Raw genomic sequence first — 25,845 nt, 5'->3', positions numbered from 1 at the left:
CACTTCAGGATCACCAATCCTGATATTCTAATCTCTGTTACTTCTCGTTATTTTCGCCATTCTTTACTCTCAGTCCATATTCTGTAATTCATCAGATTTTTCATTCCATTCAAAACCTCCTGTAGCCCTTCTTCTCTTTGACTAAGGATAGCAATGTCATCGACGAATCTTATTATTGATATCCTTTCAGCCTGAATTTTAATTCAACTCTTCAACCTTTATTTTATTTCCGTCATTGTTTGTTAAGTCTTCAGATTGAAAAGCATGGGCGAATGAGGACATCGCTGTCTTACAGCGTTTTTAACCCCAGAATTTCGTTATTGAATTTTTTTGTTCCCTCTTAGTTCTTGAACATATTGTATATTACCCGTCTTTCCCTATAGCTTATCGTTATTTTTCTCATAATTTCGAAAATCTTGCCCAATTTTATAACGTCGACAGATCATGTGAAAACATCAGAAATGTCTCTAGGGTGCCTTAATCTTTCCTAAAGCCAAACTGGTCATCATCTGATCTCACCCTGTATACCACCTAATTTAGATCCTCACTCTAAGATGTTCATTGTGCATAGCAGTGTCCAGGTGTGTAGGATATACCGAGCAACGCAGTTCACACCAGCGGACAACGACGAATTGTGTGTGTGCTTTCTTGCTGTCTTGCCTCTTTTATAAGTTATGCTGCAATCGGAAAGTCGGGCAAAATTAATTTTTCAGTGTTTTTTAAATGCTAATCTTAGAAAAAGTATTTTTGTTTGTTTACTTACTGTAAGTAAACAAACAAAAATACATTTCTGACATTAGCATTTAAAAATCTCTCAAAAATTCATTTTTTACAATTTTCCGATTGCAGTCAAAGACTTAAGAGAGAAACAAATGCACACACGCAAAACATCACCGAACTTATTCATGAAACCAAAGCACAACTGCACTGGAAAATGAGAATAAATTCTCGAAACGCGTTGTGCTAAGTAGCAAAAAATAAGTTACTGGTGCAGTTTTCGTTATTTAAATCATGATAATTACTACAAGATAATTAATTGGATTATTTGACATGTGGTCTTACAGAAATATATTAGAATTACGAGTTTAACAGCTTGCTGAAGAACACATACAGTCTTATGTAAATTAGTCGTATTTCAAAAACAGAAATCTAATTATGTAAGGGGAAGTTTTGAAGATCACTAAAAGGAAACAGCGTAAGACTGGCAAATTAAAATCTGGAACCATTTGAAACATACGCTGGTTGCCGAGAAAGTAAAGGCCGATTTCACCCCAAGACCGACGCCGATTTCCTATCACCGTGATCGAAAGCGTGCCAGTTATATCCTTCCTCAGACTCAGTGTGAACCGAGTTTTGTTGCCGAGCGGTCACGTGTCTTTGTTCAGTAACGTTTCGAAAGGCCGGCACCCATCAAAAATCCCGCCAAATATAAAGTGTGCAGTGTCATTCGTTTTCTGTATGCACAAAATGTTCGGCCTTTCATACGAGGGTAATCCCAAAAGTAAGGTCTCCTATTTGTTTTAAAAGTACGTAGACCTGTTTATTTCAACAATGACTTACATCACTTTACAGCTTAAACATTTAGCTATTTTTTGACATAATCACAATTTCTGTCGATGAATTTTTGTAGACGCTGCGGCAGTTTTTGTATGCCCATGTCATACCAGCTCGCCGCCATGCCGTTCAGAAAGTCATGAACCTCTTCTTTCTCAGGTGTAAAGTGGTATGCCCAGGTTTCGTCACCTGTGCCTATTGAGTCCAGAAAGTTGTCCTGTTCGGCTACAAGGAGGTGATGAAATGCGCAGGAAGCATCAACTCGTTGCCGCATGTGGTCCTCAGTCCGCATGCGTGGCACACCTTCCGGTAGTTCAATGTTTCTGTAAAAATTCTGTGAGCGGTGCTTCGGGAAACCTCAGGAACCAACGTGCAGAGATCATCCAGGGTGATCTCGATCTTCACGCATGCTTTACTCAACCTTCAACACTGTCTCCTCAGAAATTGACGGTCTCCCGCTCCTTTGTTCGTCGTGAACTTCGGTTCGACGAGCTGCAAACTCTCTACACCACTTACGAACATTTTTGACATCCATGCGCGACTCACCATACACTTCCGTCAATTGGCGATGGATTTCAATCGGTACAGTGCCCTTTGCGTTCAAAAACCGAATAACTGTGGGCAGTTCGCACTTGACGGTAACATTCAACGTGAGCTCCATTCTCAACGGCTGCCTCAGCGCGGCGTGGACATGTTTACACACACTACGTGAAGCACTCTTCATAACAGTGTGACCAACTGCCACACAAACACGGTTCTGTACTAATAAAAAAATAGGAGACCTTACTTTCGGGATTACCCTCGTATTTTACACGGAAATGAAGAATGTTTATGGTGATAGCGTAATGAATGAGTCCTCAATGAGGAAACGGTGCATTGCGTTTGATCTAGGAAGAACCAGTCTACACGACGAACATCGGAGTGGAAGGCTATCAGTCATTACGCTGTCAGCTCGAACACAGCAAAAAGTTCAACGTCTTATGTGACACCAAGTTATTTACATTTATTCACGAAACTAAAGGAACTTTTTGATGTAAAATAGTTTGCAAACAATAAAGATCTCTAACAAGCAGTGACATTCTGACTCAAATCTTTGGCGGTTGGGGATTAAAAAATGAGAAATGAAAAATTGGTCCCACGTTACACCAAGTGCCTTGGCAGCTATGACGAGTACATTGAAAAATAGAGATAGTTATTTTATTTACAAAATATTGTCCTGACGCCTTCTGTTTTTAATTACCTATGCCAAAACGGTCTTTATTTTCTGGATGAGCCTTGTAGTACCCTTAAGTACTATTATAAACGTTTGTAAACCGGAAAGTAAAGGACGGAAGGAGAAAGAAATTTGAGATAAACAACACTAGTAATCGAGCAAAGGAGAAAACTGTAAGAAGAAATGTAGTTTGGCAATTAAGCACGAATTAGGCGACCCACAGTATATATGCAGGCATGAAAAGACATGCGCAGTAAGAGAAAATGATTCTACAGCAAATATAACACATGAAGCAGTTTATTGTTATGAAAATCAGCTGCCAAAGAAATATCTGTGATAGACACAAATGCGAAACACTAATACAGTAAGCCTTAGCAATACGTGTATAATCTCAAAAAAGGATGGTCCGAAGAATTTCACATTTTTATAGCGTTAAAGAACTTCTCGTAGCATTTCTGTCGTACTGCCGTTTAGAGAGATCCGCCAGCAGAGATTATTTTAAATTAAAACGGTCGCCTTGTTTACTGCCGACACTTTGTCGAACTTAATTGAATGGTTTCTGGTAACTGGCAGCGCAATAGCCGCTGGAAGCGGCCTGGATGCCAGACAGCACGATGCGATTAATTCCAATCAGATTGTCTGCCAGCACAAAATGTCGCAGAATAAAGAGGTAGAGCACGCGAGTGATTCGAACGCCATGCGTGGCTGAAAATAAACTACCGGCGTACCTAAAGGACGTAAGTGGATATATTAACACGCGGCCGTATGCCACTGTATTACGTTAACTCTCTGACGATTCCATTTTCCCTTAGGTCATTGCTTTTAACCGGTAATACGTATAAACGCGCAGCATTCCTGGTCTTTTAGAGCAGCTCAAAATAACAAGAAGTCTTTAACACAAATGATTTAGTGGCATTTAAAAATACTTCCAAACATATTTTACTACTGATATTTGTAGCAGTAATACTGTAGGTATTTTTAGCATACTGTGAATGTATTGCGGAAGCATGAAGCATCGCATTCACTTCGCTACTGGCACGGCAATAAATTTTTTACATTTACGTACATCCTGAATTACAAGTAACGGATAAATCGTAATTATTACTACCACGTCCACCGTATTGTACAACATCCAGCTAATTGCACAGAATATCCCCATCTTTGCCGATCAACAGTGGAAAGCTATTAGTGACCAACTATCCGAAGTTCATGGTTCATAGATCGAGTTGCAGGTTGCCTATCTACAGACTACCAGGAGCAAATTTCAGTTATCAGTATTTCATGAAATTATTGGCCGAATTTAAAAATTTAAAATGCTGTCATAAGCTACTAATTAAAAGGTATAATCACATGTTAAAGGTTTAACACAGCAAGACACATGATAGCTAGAAACTGTGTATCTGTCCTGAGGTAACTATGCCCAAATTACTGAGACTATGTGCTCCCAGTATTTTAGAATTACAGCACTTAACTACTTCTAACAAATATTAAACATAATTTCATACCTTTATGAAACTTTTACTAGCTGACTCCCGCCTCAAAATAATAGAAGGAAAGCTTTTATACCGTAACACATTTTCGTTGTCCTTCCAGAAAAACTTTAGCATCAAGCGCAACTTTTGTTTATTAGAAACTCTATTCGCAATACACATTCCAAACAGTATCCACATACACCAATTATAATGTTGTAGGGCATATAGTTCAGGAGATATGACATCTCAAACACTGATTGGGTGAAAAACTATCTTTTCTAAAATCAGAGTGCAAATTACTTAGACTAAACACGCCCATTGTTCATAATTAGAGCACTTAGCGACTTACAACGAACATAATTTGAAGCTTTTTTACACATGAATGTTCGATTCTTTAAAGAATCGGGGCTTGCGAATAAAATGTTGATTTTACGTCCAGTAAGTTAAATAACTATGTTCCACATTCTGATAGGAGCTCAAAACAGCTCTCCATCACTGACCTCTGCCGAACGCAGCTGGTTGTCAGCGGATGTCGTTGAGTGGTCACCGTGGGTGAATGCAATTCGAGACGCCCGGTTTCGATTCATGGTAGGGTTGGAGATTTTTTCCGCTCGGGGACTGGGTATTATTCGAGAGCTTCTGTAAAGTTTGGAAGGTAGGAGACGAGATACTGGCAGAAGTACAGCTGTGGGGACCGGGCGTGAGTCGTGCTTCGGTAGCTCAGATGGTAGAGCACTTGCCCGGGAAAGGCAAAGGTCCCGAGTTCGAGTCTCGGTCGGGCACACAGTTTTAATCTCCCAGGAAGTTTCATATCAGCGCACACTCTGCTGCAGAGTGAAAATCTCATTCTGGGTATTATGTTGTCACCACCATCATTTCATCGTCATCGACACATCGTTGGCGTGCTCTCAAATAACAAGACTTGCACCAGGTATCTGAAGTCTCGGAAAGGGAACTCCCGGTCAAAATATGCCATACGCACATTCCATATACTAGTACATGCAAGGGACGCATGTTTCTGAAAAAAAAGGGACTTCTTCGTGGGTGTTGAATACAGTACTACCTTTGTTCACATCGCCAGAAATCCAAAGTGATCAAGCTCAGTTGAACAGTTCCTGGTCATGCGCCTCGACTATTCTCCACCGCTGGTTAGAAGTTGGTGTCATTTACTGCCACACAAAGTGTACAAAATGGTGTGGTGGCCCCTCGTGCATAACCTCATCCGCTGTCCACGAGTGCGGGTAGTTTCTTGCGTATACATTGATATTCAACCAACTGGTAATCTGTACGATTTTATGAATCTGTGACCCGCACCTGTCGCTTTGTCTGCATGATCGCTCGGCGATTCGCACGTGGCCGCTTGTGAGCATTGTTTTAGTTCTTTTTTTTCTGCCGATCAGACTGTTCTGTAAATAAAATGCGACCTATGAACAGCGAGTCAGCACGTTTCTGTCTTAGAATTCAACAGTAACTCGTGTCCTCGATTCTTTAAAGAATCGAACTACCAAGCACAAACCGCGTGTTTTACGCATCTCAGTGTTTATGACACCATTTCACCTGAACTATGTGTCGTAGATTGATATATTTTTGCAGATACATTCAGCTGTATATGTGGATGCTGCAAATCAAATACTTGTCAGCCGTCTAAATTTCCAGATTGTTATTTTATTGGGCTACCAGTTTCGGCCAATATATTACGCCGTCTTCATGATCCTGAAAGACGTGTAGGAAGATTCCAGCCTCGGTTATGGTCAAAATAGGGGCCAGCAATCAAAGATTGATATCTGTAGATTTTTGAGACAATGATCACTTCAAACATCACCAGAGTCGGCAGGCGAGATAGGAATCTTTCTACACGTCGGTCAGGGCGCCTGAAGATGGCGCAATATATTGCCGAAACTGGTCCCCCAATAAAATAACAATTTGGAAATTTAGATGGCTGACCGGTGTATGATCTGGAATTCTGTACTTAAATGCTGAGGTTCTGCAAGCATCTCTGAAAAGATGGACATACAGAGATTTGGAAAATGGGTTGCGAGTAGAGTTAGTAATGATTAAGTAATAAAAAGTAAGTTTTTTAGTGATAACTAAAATTATATGTCGCACCTAATACTGAAATATTACTGCATGAACAGCTAAAATGTGGTAAGTGATAAAAGCCGGCCGGTTCTAGGCGCTTCAGTCTGGAACCGCGCGATCGTTACGCTCGCGGGTTCGAATCCTGCCTCGGGCATGGATGTGTGTGATGTACTTAGGTTAGTTAATCGTAGGAGGAAGCAATGTATTGGGTGACTCAAGTGAAGAGAGACTCAAATAATCCTGATATTTACCACATGCCTTTATAGTCATCTCACCAAAACATTTCAAATGGTTCAAATGGCTCTGAGCACTATGGGACTTAACTTCTGAGGTCATCAGTCCCCTACAACTTAGAACTACTTAAACCTAACTAACCTAAGGACATCATACACATCCATGCCCGAGGCAGGATTCGAACCTGCGACCGTAGCGGTCTCGCGGTTACAGACTGAAACGCCTAGGACCGCTCGGCCACTTCCGCTGACCAAAACATTTCAGATCGACTGAAAAATCTGACACACACGTGACTAAAAAGGAGAAAATAATTATTTAAATAAAAATATTTTTAATACAACCCACATTTTTAAATCTTACTAAAAATTATAAAATAACTTATCGTAACACCATTCAGATTGTTGACTCTATGAAGATAGTTCTGAAAATCTGTGCTTTTGAGTTTTTAATGGCTACGAAAATACTTGTAGAGTTTAAAACGAAAAAGTTGGGCAGCATGTAATGCATAATAGTAAAGGTGATATTTTCATGCATCAGTTATGTCCAAGACTCCTGTCAGGACTATTTGTATGGGGGTTAGGAACTATTTTATACTTTCTTGTCCGTTTCAAAAATGTGTTATTCAATTTGATTTTATTTAAATATTCATTTCCTGGGTTTAATTAGTACTATATCCTGTACTAGTATAGAACACTTTTTAATACCTCTCTACAAGACAGAAGGTTGCTGAAGATGGTGTGCAACAAAAGGTCTCTGTCAGTAACGTAACACATTTTTCTGAGAAATCGAGAAAAAAGTTTCTGAAGCGATTCTCATACAGCGTTGTATAATATCAACGTACACGGGAAATCCGGAAAACAAGAATGTGGACACGACTCAAATGCAGTTTTGTGAGGGTATACTAGACTTTAAGGAGGAAGATAAACTACAAAATGAATACTTACTGTAAAAGAAAAAGGTGATGACAGAAAGATGTACCAGAAAAAGAGACAGATTCAAGGTTAATGGCTAAGCCATGCAGTAACAGAGAACTAGTCATTAATAGGAACAGTAATCGCAACAAAGTAGAGGAAAATAAATTTTAATAATACAAAAAATGTTTCAAATGGCACATTGTTCAGCGGGCGTCCCGCATACCGCCTGTCGCCCAAACGCTACCCATTCCGAACCCCTTGGCTCGTAGCATTATGGCAGCGCTGGGATACTTCGTCACCACTGGTATGTTACTGAAGATCAGATACGTATCTCTTACCCTCCCCAAGGAAAAAGGTGGTCTCGACCTAGTTAACGTCCATGATAGGGCCATTGCCCTCTATGTTAGCTCACATTTAAGTCTGCTGCGCCGTTGTCCTACGAGCCTCACGAGTCCGCTTCTGACGGCGCTACGACCTGCTTCACTAAGAGCGCCGGTGCCCCTACAGGACATCCCAGTGCCCCTCTTTTATATAGGACGTTTCTATTTAGAACAAAGTTATTCCAGTGTAGCGCTCACGACACCACGAATGGCCACAACTCGACGTCTATATCACGACATGCTGCAACTCCGCCCCCTAAATGTGGTCGAATTAAAATATCCTGACGTACGGTGGCGCGTGGTATGGAAGACTGTACACGATGCCATGCTTGATTCCGATGTTGCTCCCCAATGGTACGTAGTCGTTAATGGGAAGCTCGTGATACAAGAACGTCTCTACAATATCCACACGGCAGAATCTCCGAATTGTGTGGGTTGCAATACAGTAGATTCTGACGAGCACCGCCTCAGCTGTGGAGAGGCGGAACCGGTTTGGCACCTAGTGCGGCAGATGCTGGCTTATCTCTTGCGAGTTAGGCCGGAGCATATATCTGCACGCACGTTATTGTTTCCGGATGAGACATTTTACCCCAAGACTCGGACCAACTCCGTCACTTGGATACGTGGACACGCGGTCCATTACCCCTATCGTGATGGACACAAGAATTTACTCGACTTCTGGCTCTATTTGCAAGAAAGACATCACGCTATTTCCGGGCATACCAGACATCGACAATGCTTCGCAAACTACCTATGGAGTGCCTTTCACAGCCCGCCGTGTGGCTGGAGTGTTCCAGGCAGTGGTAGATGAGGTCAGAACGAACTCCAAACGATCATATATTGAACTATCTTTATCAGTGGGCGCAGTTGCTGTGAAGCCTAACTACGAAGTGGTAGCTTTATTTTCATGTTATTTATGTTTACCATCTTCGATGGTGTCTTCATTCTGTTTTAGTTTTCCAGACTTGATTAACTATGACTGTTCGCACATTGATATCTATGTAAACAAAAAAATGGCAGGATTCGAACCTGCGACCGTAGCAGGAGAGCGGTTCCGGTCTGAAGCGCCTAGAACCGCTCGGTCACAACGGCCGACTTTAATAATACAACAACGCAGCCCATACAGCAGGCTGCCTTGATGTAAGACAGACAAGAGAATAATGCTGAGCTCACTCACCTGAGCTGGCTGATGTCCCAGAAGCCCAGCAGCCTGGGTGGTACGCCGGAGGTGAGGCAGAAGCGCTGCTCCTTCACGTGCAGCCGCGCTGGTCCAGCAGCTATCTTGGCCCGCGGAGGAGCCGACGTTATCTGGATCAGGAACTGGACGTCTGAAGACACAGGAGACAGGGCGAAACGCATTAACAGCAATATGTCGCACCTCAATGACGGATATACACTACTGGCCATTAAAATTGCTACACCAAGAAGATGACGTGCTAAAGACGCGAAATTTAACCGACAGGAAGAAGATGCTGTGATATGCAAAAGATTAGCTCTTCAGAGCATTCACACAAGGTTGGCTCTGGTGGCGACACCTACAACGTGCTGACATGAGGAAAGTTTCCAACCGATTTCTCATACACAAACAGCATTTGACCGGCGTTGCCTGGTGAAACGGTGTTGTGGAGCCTCGTGTACGGAGGAGAGATGCGTACCATCAAGTTTCCGACTTTGATAAAGGTCGGATTGTAGCCTTTCGCGATAGCGGTTTGTCGTATCCCGACATTGCTGCTCGCGTTTGTCGAGATTCAATGACTGTTAGCACAATATGGAATCGGTGGGGTCAGGAGGGTAATACGGAACGCCGTTCTGGATCCCAACGGCCTTGTATCACTAGCAGTAGAGATGACAGGCATCTTATCCGCATGGCTGTAACGGATCGTGCAGCCACGTCTCGATCCCTGAGTCAACAGATGGGGACGTTTCCAAGACAACGACCATCTGCACGAACAGTTCGACGACGTTTGCAGCAGCATGGACTATCAGCTCGGAGACCATGTCAGCGGTTACCCTTGACGCTGCATTACAGACAAGACCGCCTGCGATGGTGAACTCAACGAGGAACCTGGGTGCGTGACTGGCAAAACGTCATTTTTTCGGATGAATCCATGTTCTGTTTACAGCTTCATGATGGTCGCATCCGTGTTTGGCGGCATCGCGGTGAACGCACATTGAAAGCGTGTATTCCTCATCGCCATACTACCGTATCATCCGGCTTGATGGTATGGGGTGCCATTGGTTACACCTCTCGGTCACTTCTTGTTCGCATTGACGGCACTATGAACAGTGGACGTTACATTTCAGATGTGTTACGACCCGTGCCTCTACCCTTCATTCGATCCCTGCGAAACCCTACATTTCAGCAGGATAATGCACAACCGCATGTTGCAGGTCCTGTACAGTACTTTCTGGATACAGAAAATGTTCGACTGCTGCCGTAGCCACCGAATTCTCCAGATCTCTCACCAACTGAAAACGTCTGGTCAATGGTGACCGAGCTAGTGGCTCATAACAATATGCCCATCACTACTCTTGATGAACTGTGGTATAGTGTTGAAGCTGCATGGACAGCTGTACCTGTACACGCCATCCAAGCTGTGTTTGACTCAACGCACAGGCGTATCAAGGCCGTTATTACGGTGAGAGGTGCTTGTTCTGGGTACTGACTTCTCAGGATGTGTGCACCCAAATTGCGTGAAAATGTAATCACGTGTCAGTTCTAGTATAATATATTTGTCCAATGAATACCCGTTTATCGTCTGCATTTCTTCTTGGTGTAGCAATTTTAATGGCCAGTAAAGTAAAACATTTAGTGTTGGGGAGGAGCATGTAGAAGAATAGTTGTCCGTAAACTTGATAGATGTGTACCCAGCAGAACAGCTCATCAAGGGAGGGTCCCTACATGGTATACAGTTAGTGTAAAAGCTCTTGTAGAAACAGAGGTTACAGCAGAGTACGTGTAAAACGTAGCATAAACCATAGACCTGTAGGTAGAATGATCCTGAACAAAACGCGTTTGGTTGCCAAGGGGGCAATGCATGAAGTCTACAAAGACTACCATGGAAGAATAGTGTCGAAACATCTATGTCTAACAAAGCCAAAAGATATTCTAGTTAAATGTAAAGGTTGCTAGTTAGGTACCAAAGTTAGTTTCCAGGCACTGATGGACGATACAGGAACTGAAACTGGGGAGACAGAGCAAAAGCTTAAATGCTGAACGCCTTTTTCAAATGTTTCCTTACAAAGGATACTCCCAGAGTAGTACCGCAGTTTATTTCTCGCAGCACCACAAAGTTGATTTATGTTATAGATATTGGTGGCGTTGTGAAGCAGCTGATATTTCTAGAACTGAAGATAGTTCCATCGCCCAGTGGAATTCCTATCAGAATCTCTACCGAACAAGCGGTTGAGTTAGTCTCTATTTTCAGAACACATCACCGACCACGCACGTTTACGACAAGTGTACTTGGCATCAGTTGGGTGCAGAATAGTGGAACATATGAAGAGCGTATTTCCAAAGTGACCTTTCTCCAATAAATTAAAATTTTTGGGACACATATTTTAAATGACGTAACCGTTCCTTCTGCGCAGTTTTTGACACAAAGCACCATTTTCATGTTTTAAATACAGACGCAACAGACAGACAAATCCTAGTCCACAGGAAATACTTCCGGTTTTGGAGTTAAGTCGCTCCGTATAAAAATCACAGAATTTTTCTGTATATTGTCATTAAAAACAAGTACAATTTTTATCTGTCTGACATAAAACGTCAATAACGTTTACACAGTCTCAAACACTAAGTAATCTACTGCATTTAGGAATGAATTAATAACTCCTCATTTGTTGGCAACAATATACACTTTCTCTAAAGAGAGAACACTTTGTTATAAAATGGCTGTAGATCAGTTATCCGTGATTTTCTTAAAAGCCGGTTCACAACATAAAATTTTCCATGTTTAAGGCCTCTACCGACTGACTCTTACGTTAACTACAAGAGACGACCACTCATTGTCTCGTTCCAACATTGTGGGCTTACACTTCGCAAGCAAGGCAGAATAACATCCTTACTTCTAACTCACGTGTATCATTCTCAAGTGACTGTGCAAAAATGTGACACAAAATAATAAGTAAAGGCGGTATGAAACTTTGGGAAATAACACTTATTTACCGGTGCCATATTGAAAAAGTTTAATGACACACCGAAAACAAAAGCCAAGCAGCATGATGAAAGAACATTTGTACAACATTTTATGTCCACAAACTGGATATTGGTCTGAAGTGGAGATAGGTCAGTCTCGAAATAAGACCATCATTTTCTTAAATCAAACATAGTGAGGTATCTCAAACAGAATGAGCTCCTCCATGCCAACGAGCATGCATTCCGACAATATTGATCATGTGACAACAAAGTCGCATTTCTCTCACATGACATACTTAAAAAGCCATGGAACAAGGCAGTAAGGAGGTGCAGTATCTCATGAATTCAGATAAGTGCCAAGACTTGTAAGCGACACAGCTGCGTAAGGGGGCGTCAAGAAAAATTTGTGATTGGGTTTTGAATTTATTGGTAGGGACGACACAGCATGTTATCTTTAGAATGGAGCCATTGACAGATGTTAAAGTAATTTCAGGTGTGCGCCTGAGAAGTGTGTTGGGATCCTTGCTGTTCGTGTTGTATATTAATTGCCTTTTAGACAATATTAATAGAGCCTGAGGCCTCTCGCCGCGGATGCAGTCACTTATAGTGAATAACTGTCGGAGAAAAGCTGCACAAATATTCAGTCGGATTTTTATAAAATTTCGGAACAGTGAGAAAATTGCTTTAAATGTTTGGAAACAAAAAATTTTGCTCTTCAAAAAAAGAAAATATGTAGTCGCCCATGACTTCAATATCAACGTGTCGTAACTGGAATCCATGAACTCATACAAAGTCTTGGGTGTCAAAATTTGTAGGGATTTGAAATGGAACGATCACATATGCTTAATGGTAGGTAAATCACATGACAGACTTTGGTTTATGGGTCGAATACTGTGGAAATGGAGATTGCGTGCAAAGCAATCGTGCAGTTAATCCTAGAACATTGCTCAGGTGTGTAGCACTGGTACCAAATACGACTACACTGATATAGAACGTATGCACGGAAAGGCAACACAGACGGTCACAGGTTTGTTTGAGCCATGGCATAGTGTCACAGCAATGCCGAAGAAACTGAACTGGGAGGAACCTGAAGACAGACGCAAACTGTTTCGATGAAACGTGCTTGTAAAGTTTCAGGACCATCACTAAGTGACGATTCTAGGAATACACCAAATGCCCCCTTGGTATCACTCTCGAAGCGATGACAAGAATAAACCACTTATATCGTGCACAGAGGTGTTTAAGCGATCGTTCTTTCTGCGCTGCATACGTTGATAGAACAGGAAGAAGCCCTCTGCCATGCATTACAAGTTGTGTGCCGAGTTTAAATGTAGATGTAGGTTGTGAGCTGCATTTTGATGTGGAAATTTCTCGAGGACGTTCCCATCGTCGGTCACAACAAAGGTACATAACAAAAGTTTGTCCCCTTTGTTTCCATTATGACTTACAGGCGACGCGGCCGTGTGTCAGTCATGTTTAACAGTGGACAATAGCATTTTCCTCTCCATATGCGTTAAGCATTGTTACGTGCTTGCATCAACTAGTCAGGCGCGTGGGTCAAGTGAGATCTTGATTCGCACTGTAGCCGAGCAAGGGATTCTTAGGTGAACATACAGTATATAAATTATTGAAGATAGTGAAATGGTTTGAGGGCAGATAATCAATATTGCGTAACAGGAATGATATAAGGAAAAAGGACTAAACTTATAGAAAGAAAGGACAAGTGTGGCTAGCGCAAAAAAATTTTGTAAGTCTAGGACAGAACGCCTAAGTTATGTACCGACAGAGGAATCTAAATATTCCAACAAGCCTAACAACATGTCTAGGGAAGGAGAAAGTTACCAGAGCTCTACATCTTTACATTACTAAAAACCTAGTTTTCAAAATTCTTGTCGGACAAAAGTTGCATAACATTAGCAGTCGCTTCATTAATACACTTTTCTCTGTATCCTTTGGTCTTTCACAGTTGATTTCGAAGGCGGAAATTTATCCCGAACTGAGGTACTCATAGCAGACCCTTAATTCGGCGGCAAATAAAAATCTCATTGACTGAATGACCCTGGCGAATGGAGTGTCCCAAGCGTGACCCTCTTACTATTTGGCCAAGATCAAATGCCATGATTCCACCCGTTATGTACTAGTGAGGCAGTACTGCAGATATGTTTGGTAATGGAAGCAACACTCTGGAAAAATCAAGACTCGTTCGTAGGATTAGTCGACCTAGAAAAAGTCATCTACAATGCTAGATGGTGCAAGACGTTCGAAATTATGAGGAAAAAAAGTAAGATATAGTGAACGTCGGGTATTGTACAATATGTATAAGAATCAAGAACGAACATTAGGTATGGAAGACCAAGAACGAAATATTCGAATCAAAAAAGGTGTAAGATACAAATGCAGTGTTTCTACACTACAGCTCAATCTCTATATTGAAGAAAAACCTTTGAGGATTGGTATTACAGTTCAAGATGAAAGGATATGAATGATAAGTGACGCTGATGATATTGCTATTTTCAATGAAAGCAAGGAAGAATCACACGATATACTAAGAGAAATGAAAACAGAATGAGCACAGAATACGGACTTAGAGTAAGCCGTAGGAAGGAGAAAGTAATGACAAGTAGAAATGAAACTAGCGGTAAAGCTAACATCACGAAGTAGATGAAATGAAGGAATTCTTCTACCTTATAAGAAAAATAACGAATGACGGACGAAGCAAGTAGGATATAAAAAGCAGACTAGTACAAGCAAAGATTGCAGTCATGACCAACAGAAGTCCACTGGTATCCAAAAGAGGCCTTTATGTGAGGAATAAATTTCTGAAAATATACGTATGGAGCACAGAATTCTAAAGAAGTCATTCAAGGACTGTGGCAGAAACCAGAGAAGAACAGACTCGAAGCGTTTATAGAATGATTCTGAGAACTATGGTGTCTAAGAACGTATGAAATAATGTTCTCTGTAAAATCGGAGAAAGAAAGGACAGTATGATGGGGCGTGTGTTAAGACATTAGGGAATAATTTTCAGGGTAGTGGTGGCAGCTATAGAGGCCAAAAAGTGTGTGGGAAGACTGTGATTTGGATAGATCCAATAAACAGTTGAGGAGAAAGATGAAGGTGTTAGCAGGGGGAAGAAGTAGTGGTTGGTCACATCAAACCATTCGGGAGAAAAAAGTTCACTCTTAGCTCGACTATTTACGACGATGGCTGGAAAAAGGTCGGCAAGAGCGATCTCTTTCGAATAGCATCTATGTCTAATTCAACTGCTCAAGAGCGTATATCTAGTATACAGGGTCATCAAAAACAACCTCGAAGGCTTGTAATGGCTACAGTGCCAATTAATTCCGAAGAGGCGCAGCAGAACCTATCCTGCAATACCCGTACAAGCTATTCAGACTGTGTCTGACGCCTCTATATTTGCGATCAGTCTGGAGGAAAGGTACCTGCTTTCAGGATTCATAGTATTGGTAAATGGAAATGAGCGTTCGGTGTCATTGGCCGGGAGGCTCCTTGCGGGGCAGGTCCGGCTGCCTTGGTGCAAGTCTTATTACATTCGACGCAGCATTGGGAGATCTGCGCGCCGGTTGGGATGAAATGATGATGAAGACAGCACAACACCAGTCCCTGAGCGGAGAAAATCCCCAACCCAGCCGGAAATCGAACCCGGGCCCTTAAGACGGCATCCGTCACGCTGACCACTCAGCTGTCGGTGCGGACATAGTATTGGTGATACTGAACAAAAAACTTCAAATGAACGTCTGCCCTTTTTTTAACCGTATCCGACACAAAGCTGTTTGAAAATCATTGGTGTTAGTCGTATATCCTTCTTCACCAGCACTCACATGTGAATGGAAACAAAGCGACATCAGGCTACACAGTGTTGGCTTTACTGACTATTTCAATGCGCACTTCAGTTGCTTATGGCGATGAGACGAGAGCTGTAAGTGTAGGACTACACGTTGCTTACCTCACGTCTTAGTACTACAGTGGTTGCACCAATGTACTACAGTGTTGTTCCGTGTACAGTCAAACCAGTACGGGACAGTGCAGCGAAAATGCCACTGTGGAGTATGGTGACATGACCTTTGTCTATGGGTTTCGCAATGGGAATTCCAAGCCCGTTGTTCCCGAATACGATTTCCATATCGGAGAGTTCCAGATATCAGGGTATTTAGCAGCGTGTGTAACAGAGTGTGTGCGGTGGAACGCTTCCCAGGGTACGTGTTGTATCAAAGAACTTTCTGTCCAACAAGACCTTACTGTAGTTGATAACATTCTTGAAATGAAAGAACGTAGCCCAACTACCAGCTTCAGAAGAATTGCTGTACAGCTTGCTATTCCACCAATGAAGGTTATGGACACGTACATTAGCAGGATCTGCAACCACATGATCGGCAGATTGCGCAACATCTGCGTGTAGGAGGTGATACCAAACGACAGGAATTATTTCGGTGGATCTTTGCCAATGAACGCTGTATTCCATGTATTTTGTTCACTGATGAGTCAATATTTGCCCGCAATGGCATCAATAACACGCACAACTCTCACGTGTGTGCAGATGAAAATCTGCACGCTACTGTGGAGACAAATTTTCAAGTTGTTTTCTCCGTGGACGTGTTTTGCGATATTATTGATGATCAGCTCATCGGTTCACACGTATGGAATACGGTATCTTCATTTCCTTCCAAATGCATTACCAGAATACTTGGAGAATATTCCTTTGGCAACACAGCGTCATATGTGCTTTCAGAATGAAGAAGCTGCTTCATATTCCGGTCGCTGCAGAGTCATTTTTTGGCCATCGAGGTCACCCGATCTTACGCCCTTACATTACTGTTTGTGTAGTTGGCTTAAGAGTGAAGTCTACATCTGCAGAGTGGACGTGAAGCAGGAACTTCTCGCTTGCATTATCTGTGTGTGCTCAAGTAAAGGACCATACGAATCAGCAACACAGCAGCTGTCTAAAAGAGCTGCAAAATGCATTGTAGTTGACGATGCACTTTTTGAACGTCTTTTCTGAGGAAATATACACAATATTATAAAAAACAATTCTTCATTTGTGAGCCCATACTGTCCGTAGCTGCATTACAATTCCTGAATGTATTTTTGTTCCGTCATTACAACTAGAAGAAAACGCATCTTCTTCTCACCAGATACGTTTCGCTTTATTGAAGTAAAGCATCATCAGTGGTCTGTAACTGAAGAGATTTACAATTTGATTTCTTTTTAGATCGAAAAAAGTTCTTTGTAAAAGTAAAAGTAAAAACCAACTATCTGTTGTAAAAGTAAAAGTAAAAACCAAAAAATTGTTAACGAACTGCTTTTAGATCTAAAAAAGGAATCGTCTTTAATTACAGACCGCGATGCTTTTCTTCACTGAAGCAAAACGCATCTCATCAGAAAAACATGCACCTTATTGTAGTTGTAACGACGAAACAAAAATATCCTTAGGAATCAAACAAAACGTTAGATCACAATGTTTCATTTACTATCCCCTTCACTTGTCCTGTTCCATTACTTTCCTCGGAAACCTTTAAGAAGAGGATGTACCTTCCCACCTGACTCATCCTTTAAATCGATTTGAAATGACTGTTGTTTCAACCACATCAAGAATGAATGTAAATTAATTTTTGATAAATTAGGCACAAAAATAAAACATTCTTATTCTTGTTCAGTAAATAAGCTTGCACTTACAGTAAAGCAAAAATGTATGGAGAGACTGACAATAGAATATCTATGTGTCATTTAAGGAACACTGCATTACTTCTTAAGTTAGAATACTGTAGCTGTTTATGCCTTACCTTCGCCAAGATTGTTTGATATCTTCACCTGCCACTGCATTTGCCGCTCTCGGGTGTCGAATGCCAGGATGACCGTCACGTCCTGGCAGATGATGGCTATTGTGTTGGACTCCTTGTCTAGTGTGAAACCTAGGAAAACCATACAACCACACATCATCCGACCGTCAAGGAACTGTTCAGTCACACGCTCTTACAGCTACTACACAGAATACTGAACTCCCAAACCCTGATATCGTGTACCATTCTATAATAGACATAATTTCCTAATATCTTGTACATTGTACTGCAGAGACTTTTGAAGGCAAACAACGCACGTGACGAAGCCACAAAGACTGCGTAGTCCAGTCCCCAGTATAAAGAAAGAGAGACGAGTAAAATTAATTTCGCGATTTCAATCACACATTCCAGTTGCCTGAAAAAATTCCGAGTTCTTTGACAGTAGCCACAGACCTGATTGCCAATTAATTAGAAAATAATCAAACTAAATCGTTTTACGCCATGTAATCCATTTAATTTCTCCATGCCAACGGACACCACTGATAGCCTGCCTGTATGGAGGATCATCGATTAGTTGGTGGTGAAGTAATCTTCCCTTTCACTATTTAATTAATGTAACAAGTATGCAAGATGGCGTAAATCCGTTAACTTTCCGAGACTGTTTTTATCCATGGCAAATAAGCGGCGGCAGAGTAATACTACGGTGGCAGCTTGAACTAACAACTGTAAACAAGAGCTGTACATTCGACCAGTCAGTTGTGAAGAGACAGTGTTAATTAGTGTGTGTGTGTGTGTGTGTGTGTGTGTGTGTGTGTGTGTGTGTGTCCGTAGTGTTTCAACGATGTTGTGTCACAAATCGGTATGGGGCAACGTCTCTGAAGTGATCAAGACACTCTCGAAAACATACAAGGTGATTCAGCTGGCCCTACCTATGGGTTTTATGCAACCTGAAACGCCACCACGCGCAAAATTTACGTATTCTCTCGATCACTAAGTGCAAACTATATGTCTTACAGAAAAAATGAACAGGTCCCTTCCGCTGGAAATTTAATGCAGTTAATTTTTTCCTTTTTTATTGGGACACGTTTTTGTTGAAGGCCACGGTATTTCAGTTATTCAAGGGAGGCGCCTTTGAAGAGCACTTACGTACGTTTCTCTTGAATAATTAGGAAACTACGGCCTCTATTGATAACGTATTCCGTAAGAAAATTTAACTACATTAAATTTCCTACAAAAAGGTTCTGTTTCTTTTTCCTGCAGGACTGACAGTTTGCACGTAACGACCGAGAGTATATGAAAGTCTTCTGCATTGTATTTGAAGGCAATGCGGGTTGCCTAAAACCCATGGGTAGGGGCAGCTGAATCACCTGGTATGTAGTAACTGTAACAACACCAGGTGTGTTTATTGGTTTTATTTATATGCTATCGCTGAGCTGATATGCTGATACCATATGCTCCAACACACACAGTAAGTAGTTTTGCGGATGCTGATGGTCCAATATAACAGCTGTTGTCCCAGAATCCAGCAGGAGACGAAATGTTTCGAAGAAGAGAAGAGTGTGTGCAGCTTTTGTCCCACACAGCTTGACTCCCAAACGAAAACAAGCTACCAGTGGATTGTTCCCATGACCTGATTTACATGCAAAGTGAGGCCAATTCTTCCCTGGAAAGAATCGTCATGGTGATGAGAATTCGTGGTATCATTAAGAAACCGCCACAAAAACGCAGAAATTCACATGAAGAATCAACGCTTTGGTGACATAACCGACATAAGCCAATGTCACGCATGAGTCGAACAACATTCCAAAGAAGGACATTTTTGACGCTTTCACTCAATTGTATGAACGTTCCCTGTTCTGTTCAAATGGTTCAGATGGCTGTGAACACTATGGGACTTAGCTGCTGAGGTCATTAGTCCCCTAGAACTTAGAACTACTTAGACCTAACTAACCTAAGGACATCACACACATCCATGCCCCAGGCAGGATTCAAACCTGCGACCGTAGCGGTTGCGCGGTTCCAGACTGAAGGCCTGTTCTGTACTCAAACTGGAGGAAACTATGTAGATCACCATCTTCACACTTCTCTATTTTTTCCGTTTTCCTTTTTTCCGCGGTGTACCAGCTTGCCTAATAATACGACTCCAAAACGAAGCAAACGCGCACCACAAGTGACTGCTTTTAAACCATTTTCCAACAGAGATGTTGGTATTGTTCTTGCCATAAACTTTGATATCTGTAAATTGAACTTGCTTTCCTTAAATTCACATTTACTAACGGCCAGGTCCCTGCTCTATTGCCCCCCCCCCCCTCCCCCTAAATCCCAAATCCTTCCCAGTCCGCCATCGGGCAAATGTTGTCGCGAGTGCATTCGTGTAGTGGTTATGTAAAAGACTGTAGCCATTTAATACAGTCAGGCAAACGCAGCGTCAACATCCGATGTCTTCTTCCCCTCCCTATGGTGCATTATGCTGGGATGGGCAACAGTCTTCTTGTTATGGACTAATATTCGGAAGGACGACCGTTCAAATCCCCGTTCGGCCACCCAGATTTAGGTTTTCTGTGGTTTCTCTAAGTCGCTCACCGCAAATTACGGAATGGTTCCTCTGAAATGGACGCTGCCGATTTCCTTATCCATATTTACTTCCGTCTCTAATGCCACTGTTGTCTCGTGACTTCAGTCGTCTTTCGTCATTTTTGTAGCGGGACTCCTTTGGACATTCGGCCTCAATCACTTATGCTACCGCACTCGAGTTTAGGCTTGGACGAATAAAGCAGAAGACAGTGTTATGCGGAGATCTCTGGAAGAGGTTGTTGTGATAATTGTGGATGCGCACTGTATCAAAGAATGTTCACCGCGCCTCTTAGCAGTGAAGCGCAGTTCTGGCAACTGCAGAATACTGGAAATGCCATCGGTACCGTCATGTTTAGTTGTTACTGCCAATCTAAACGGCTACCCACTTTTAACGCATGCGCTAAGCATTCTACTGAAGTAGCACTCCACGGAATTAGCATGTCCGCGCAACCTGCTTCAGCAGAGGTGCCGGTTAACACGATACTGTTACTAAGGCCTCTGCTCCCAGCTTTCTCACGTCCTGAGGAAGACGAAAACCCAACCAGAGATTCGTAGCTTTCTGTTTTTTGCATAGCTGTGAAATCAAATAACCAAAGCCTCATCGGCAAGTTTCTAAAATAGGTCACTTAAATTGATGAACATATGTGATGAACGCAGGTCACAGGAATACAGTAGGTGTTAAATACAACATACTGTACGTTAGTGGTTTCGTATCGCACACAATGTCAGCCATATTATGAATCTTCGATATGTACTCGTATTCTGCAGTACAACGACTGGTCTAGAAGACCAGAAATATGCTTTTCCGACGATGACATGTCGCAGAAAGATCAGACATTTTTGAATGTTTCAACATGCACTTGAGATGGCTACAAAGCTGAAATCATGATTATGTAAAATAAACAAACAATTAACAGTCAAATGGCGGAAATTTCTATAAAAACTGGGGAAAACGGTTCGAATTAAAACTGAAACTTTGTCATACCAGTTTTCTTAGTAAAGTCAAAGTCCTCTGCGTGCATTGATAGCGAGATGGTTTCATAGAGTTTATCTGCGTATTGGACGTAGAAAAGGATCCACAACGAATTCTCAGTTTTGAGGACAACTTGAAACTGTTTCCTTCTTGTCTAACCATGAAGTCTATTAAACAGTCTTGGTGTATTTGTCGAGTTATTATCTCTACGAAAATCCGACCTTTCGACAATATACTCCATGTTATTCGTCAGAAAAATAACTCTTAACTGTCGAAGAAATGATGATCTCTGCACCAGAGATTACACTGCTGCCAACACTGCAACTACGAAACGTCACTCGCAGCATCTTTGTTTCCTTTACGACATATGACACAGGACACACTCCTATTCCTTCTCTTTTTTTAAGAAAAAAATTCTAATTCTGTTTGTTCACTCAAGATGTGTTGGAGATTGTCCTTGACTGTGGGATGAAAACTGGTAATACTCTCCCAGTTTTGACAGAAATTAGTTATCATTAATGACAAACTGCAACTGAGACTGTTACAACAGATATTTTTAAAAATAATAGACTTGCAGCATCTCTCATGAGAACACTCGTATGCCATCCATTACCCTCTCATTTACTCCTAATTAGGAGGTTGTCCTTGGTTACTGGGCAAATGCAGGAACTGGTAATCCTCTCACATTTATTCCTAATTGAGTACCTTCTGCCTCACTAGCAGCTTCTCTGGCAACTGGCCGAAAAGAACGCCGATTCTATAATGAGCCGCATAGCAAACAGCTCTCTCTACTCCTTCACGTAAAGAATGAAAAGTACACAAAGTTCCTCGGTTCAAGTACCAGCCTCCAACCAGAGCTGAGTGCAAATCCCTTATCTCTCTCGACTCCTTGCAGCACGGAGAAAATCGCTCTCTTGTGACCCTTGTTGCACGAAATTTGTGACTTTTGCAATACTCGATCTTAGCGTGTTTTTCTGGCTATACCCTGCAATTAGTTGTAAAAGATATTTTGTAACCTCTCTGCAACGTATTTCTTAAAAATCTGGTGATACACGTTTTGCTTCAGAATGCTGTTGAGACCGCTTATTGTTTGGTTAAAGAAATATATTTACTGATGAAGTCAGAATGAATACGTTATTGTTTTACGTGTAAAGATTTAAAGGAATCTACGGAAAACACTCAGAAAATTTCAAATTTAAATTTCTGAAAACAGTCTCCGTATTTTTTTCAGAATACAATGGTACGTTGCAAGTGCTGCATATCCAGGATGCTTGTCCTGGCACGAAGGACACCTTCGTGGAATTTCTGTTGGTTTCTGAAACTTCCGCCACTTGAGAAGAAGTTGATTGCCTTCATTGCCATAAGGGGGTTCTTGCGTCAGGAAGTGTTTCACTGACAAGTATTTGGTTACTCTTCCTCAAAAACGTACTATTACTCCAAACGGAAGCGTTAAATTGATTTTCTGTTGTATTTCGAATAATTTCAGACTGCTTTTCAAGGAGGTTGCTGTGATGCACAGAGATGTAAATCTTGCATTCTTCTGTTAGCGTTGCAAATTTCTCAAAATGTGGCCACTAATGTTTAAAACTACCATACAACTGCGCCAAAATGTAAATCAACGGTCTGTTAGCAGCAAAGAATTTGGAATTTACTGGAAGTTATATGCAATGAAACAGAGAAGCCGTAAACTCTGAACTATGCACTAATTACAGTAAGATGACCTGCCGATAAATGCGCGCAAGCTAATTTATCACTACTGTTGGTGATAGCAACGTTATTTGGTAAGTGATATCTTGCATCAGTGGCGATAGCATACAAAAAGTCAGTCACCATGTAGCAACGATTGAAATTTTTACCACTCATGATTTGAATCACTGTGTCACCAAGAGTTACAGTTATTTACACATATTCTAATTACCACTGCTCGTTTGATGATTGATCGCCCTGCACCGAAGACAGCGGCACTTGAGGGTTCTGTCAAAGATGCTCCGTAAGCTTGGGTTTTACAAGATCCCCAGAGAACGTGGCCTTTCGTATATTAGGCAGACGACTCGTACAATCCGGCAAAGATATATTTAACACCGTAGACATCCCTGACTCTTGCAGCACAATAAATCTGCTGTGGTAGAGCGGTGCATTGATACCGGTCACTCTATGCCGTATGGAAATGAAATTCTAGCGTCAATTTCATCTTTCTTGGGACTCTGCGGTGAAAGAAGCTATCGAAATTCGTTGCCGAAAAATTTAACTAACAAAGATGGTGATTTCAACGTAGACAAAACATGGCATTCAGTGCTTTATTCAATAAACTCACAATGACATGGCTACAGTAGAGCTAAACATTACACATCGATATCCCTGTACGGATTGACTGCGTAACGACAGATTCAGTTTATGCATACTCTTCGCCGCCGACCAGTGCCTCTAACACTTGTCGCTTTCTGTAGTTTAAAACAGTATCGTTCTCCAGCTTCAGTTGGGCCACTCTGAAGATGGCAGAAATTTATACAGCCGAAATATTAGATAAATAAGAAATATAGTTTATGTAGCTTGTAAACTGTTCAAATCATCTCTTTTTCTCGTGAAGTCTCGAAGAACCCGACACATTATGATTCACAACACGATCGTGAGAGTTAGAAAATGTAAGTTTTGTATTTTACATAATTCTGATGTAAATGCACACTGATAAAGCATAACGGTGACATAATATTAATAATTTTAAGAGGAACATTATTATTTTTATATTTCTAATGTACACTCCTGGAAATGGAAAAAAGAACACATTGACACCGGTGTGTCAGACCCACCATACTTGCTCCGGACACTGCGAGAGGGCTGTAAAAGCAATGATCACACGCACGGCACAGCGGACACACCAGGAACCGCGGTGTTGGCCGTCGAATGGCGCTAGCTGCGCAGCATTTGTGCACCGCCGCCGTCAGTGTCAGCCAGTTTGCCGTGGCATACGGAGCTCCATCGCAGTCTTTAACACTGGTAGCATGCCGCGACAGCGTGGACGTGAACCGTATGTGCAGTTGACGAACTTTGAGCGAGGGCGTATAGTGGGCATGCGGGAGGCCGGGTGGACGTACCGCCGAATTGCTCAACACGTGGGGCGTGAGGTCTCCACAGTACATCGATGTTGTCGCCAGTGGTCGGCGGAAGGTGCACGTGCCCGTCGACCTGGGACCGGACCGCAGCGACGCACGGATGCACGCCAAGACCGTAGGATCCTACGCAGTGCCGTAGGGGACCGCACCGCCACTTCCCAGCAAATTAGGGACACTGTTGCTCCTGGGGTATCGGCGAGGACCATTCGCAACCGTCTCCATGAATCTGGGCTACGGTCCCGCACACCGTTAGGCCGTCTTCCGCTCACGCCCCAACATCGTGCAGCCCGCCTCCAGTGGTGTCGCGACAGGCGTGAATGGAGGGACGAATGGAGACGTGTCGTCTTCAGTGATGAGAGTCGCTTCTGCCTTGGTGCCAATGATGGTCGTATGCGTGTTTGGCGCCGTGCAGGTGAGCGCCACAATCAGGACTGCATACGACCGAGGCACACAGGGCCAACACCCGGCATCTTGGTGTGGGGAGCGATCTTCTACACTGGCCGTACACCACTGGTGATCGTCGAGGGGACACTGAATAGTTCACGGTACATCCAAACCGTCATCGAACCCATCGTTCTACCATTCCTAGACCGGCAAGGGAACTTGCTGTTCCAACAGGACAATGCACGTCCGCATGTATCCCGTGCCACCCAACGTGCTCTAGAAGGTGTAAGTCAACTACCCTGGCCAGCAAGATCTCCGGATCTGTCCCCCATTGAGCATGTTTGGGACTGGATGAAGCGTCGTCTCACGCGGTCTGCACGTCCAGCACGAACGCTGGTCCAACTGAGGCGCCAGGTGGAAATGGCATGGCAAGCCGTTCCACAGGACTACATCCAGCATCTCTACGACCGTCTCCATGGGAGAATAGCAGCCTGCATTGCTGCGAAAGGTGGATATACACTGTACTAGTGCCGACATTGTGCATGCTCTGTTGCCTGTGTCTATGTGCCTGTGGTTCTGTCAGTGTGATCATGTGATGTATCTGACCCCAGGAATGTGTCAATAAAGTTTCCCCTTCCTGGGACAATGAATTCACGGTGTTCTTATTTCAATTTCCAGGAGTGTACTTCACAGCATTCTTCAGTTGTAAAATCGAGAACATTTGGGTTTAGTATTATACTCATAGTTTTGCATAATTGTTAAAAAAAAACGAACTGAGCAGAAGATGGTATTTCTTTCTGCTTTCGTGATGTACTAATCGAACAGTTAATTCTTGGTAAAGGACATCTATTGTACTGATCACACAAACATGTCATTTTACTGAAACTGATACATCTGTGTCTGTGTTCGCTAGGAACGGGTATTACGTTTTGGCTGGAGGCAGTTGTAGAGCTGTATCATAGAGAAAGTTAGCTGTTCTTGTAAAGAAGTGTGTTAATTCGCAAAAAGTGCAAAATATGGCA

The 25,845-nt window shown here is 42.3% G+C and overlaps 1 protein-coding gene across 1 annotated transcript in view; it reads right to left on the bottom strand.

Moving 5' to 3' along the window:
* The window catches only part of LOC124596291, a 399,002-nt gene that overhangs the window by 34,799 nt on the left and 338,358 nt on the right, over positions 1-25,845 (bottom strand). The window contains exons 4-5 of the mRNA XM_047135384.1: positions 17,786-17,914; positions 9,024-9,174 (exon numbers count right to left, since the gene is read on the bottom strand). Coding sequence (XP_046991340.1) covers positions 9,024-9,174; positions 17,786-17,914 — 280 coding nt within the window. The remainder of the gene's footprint in view (positions 1-9,023; positions 9,175-17,785; positions 17,915-25,845) is intronic.

The sequence above is a fragment of the Schistocerca americana genome, chromosome 2, assembly GCF_021461395.2.
Source record: "Schistocerca americana isolate TAMUIC-IGC-003095 chromosome 2, iqSchAmer2.1, whole genome shotgun sequence".
NCBI classification, from domain to species: Eukaryota; Metazoa; Arthropoda; class Insecta; order Orthoptera; family Acrididae; genus Schistocerca; species Schistocerca americana.
The sequence above is the reverse complement of the archived record's forward strand: the minus strand, read 5'-3'. Positions and strand labels throughout refer to the sequence as shown.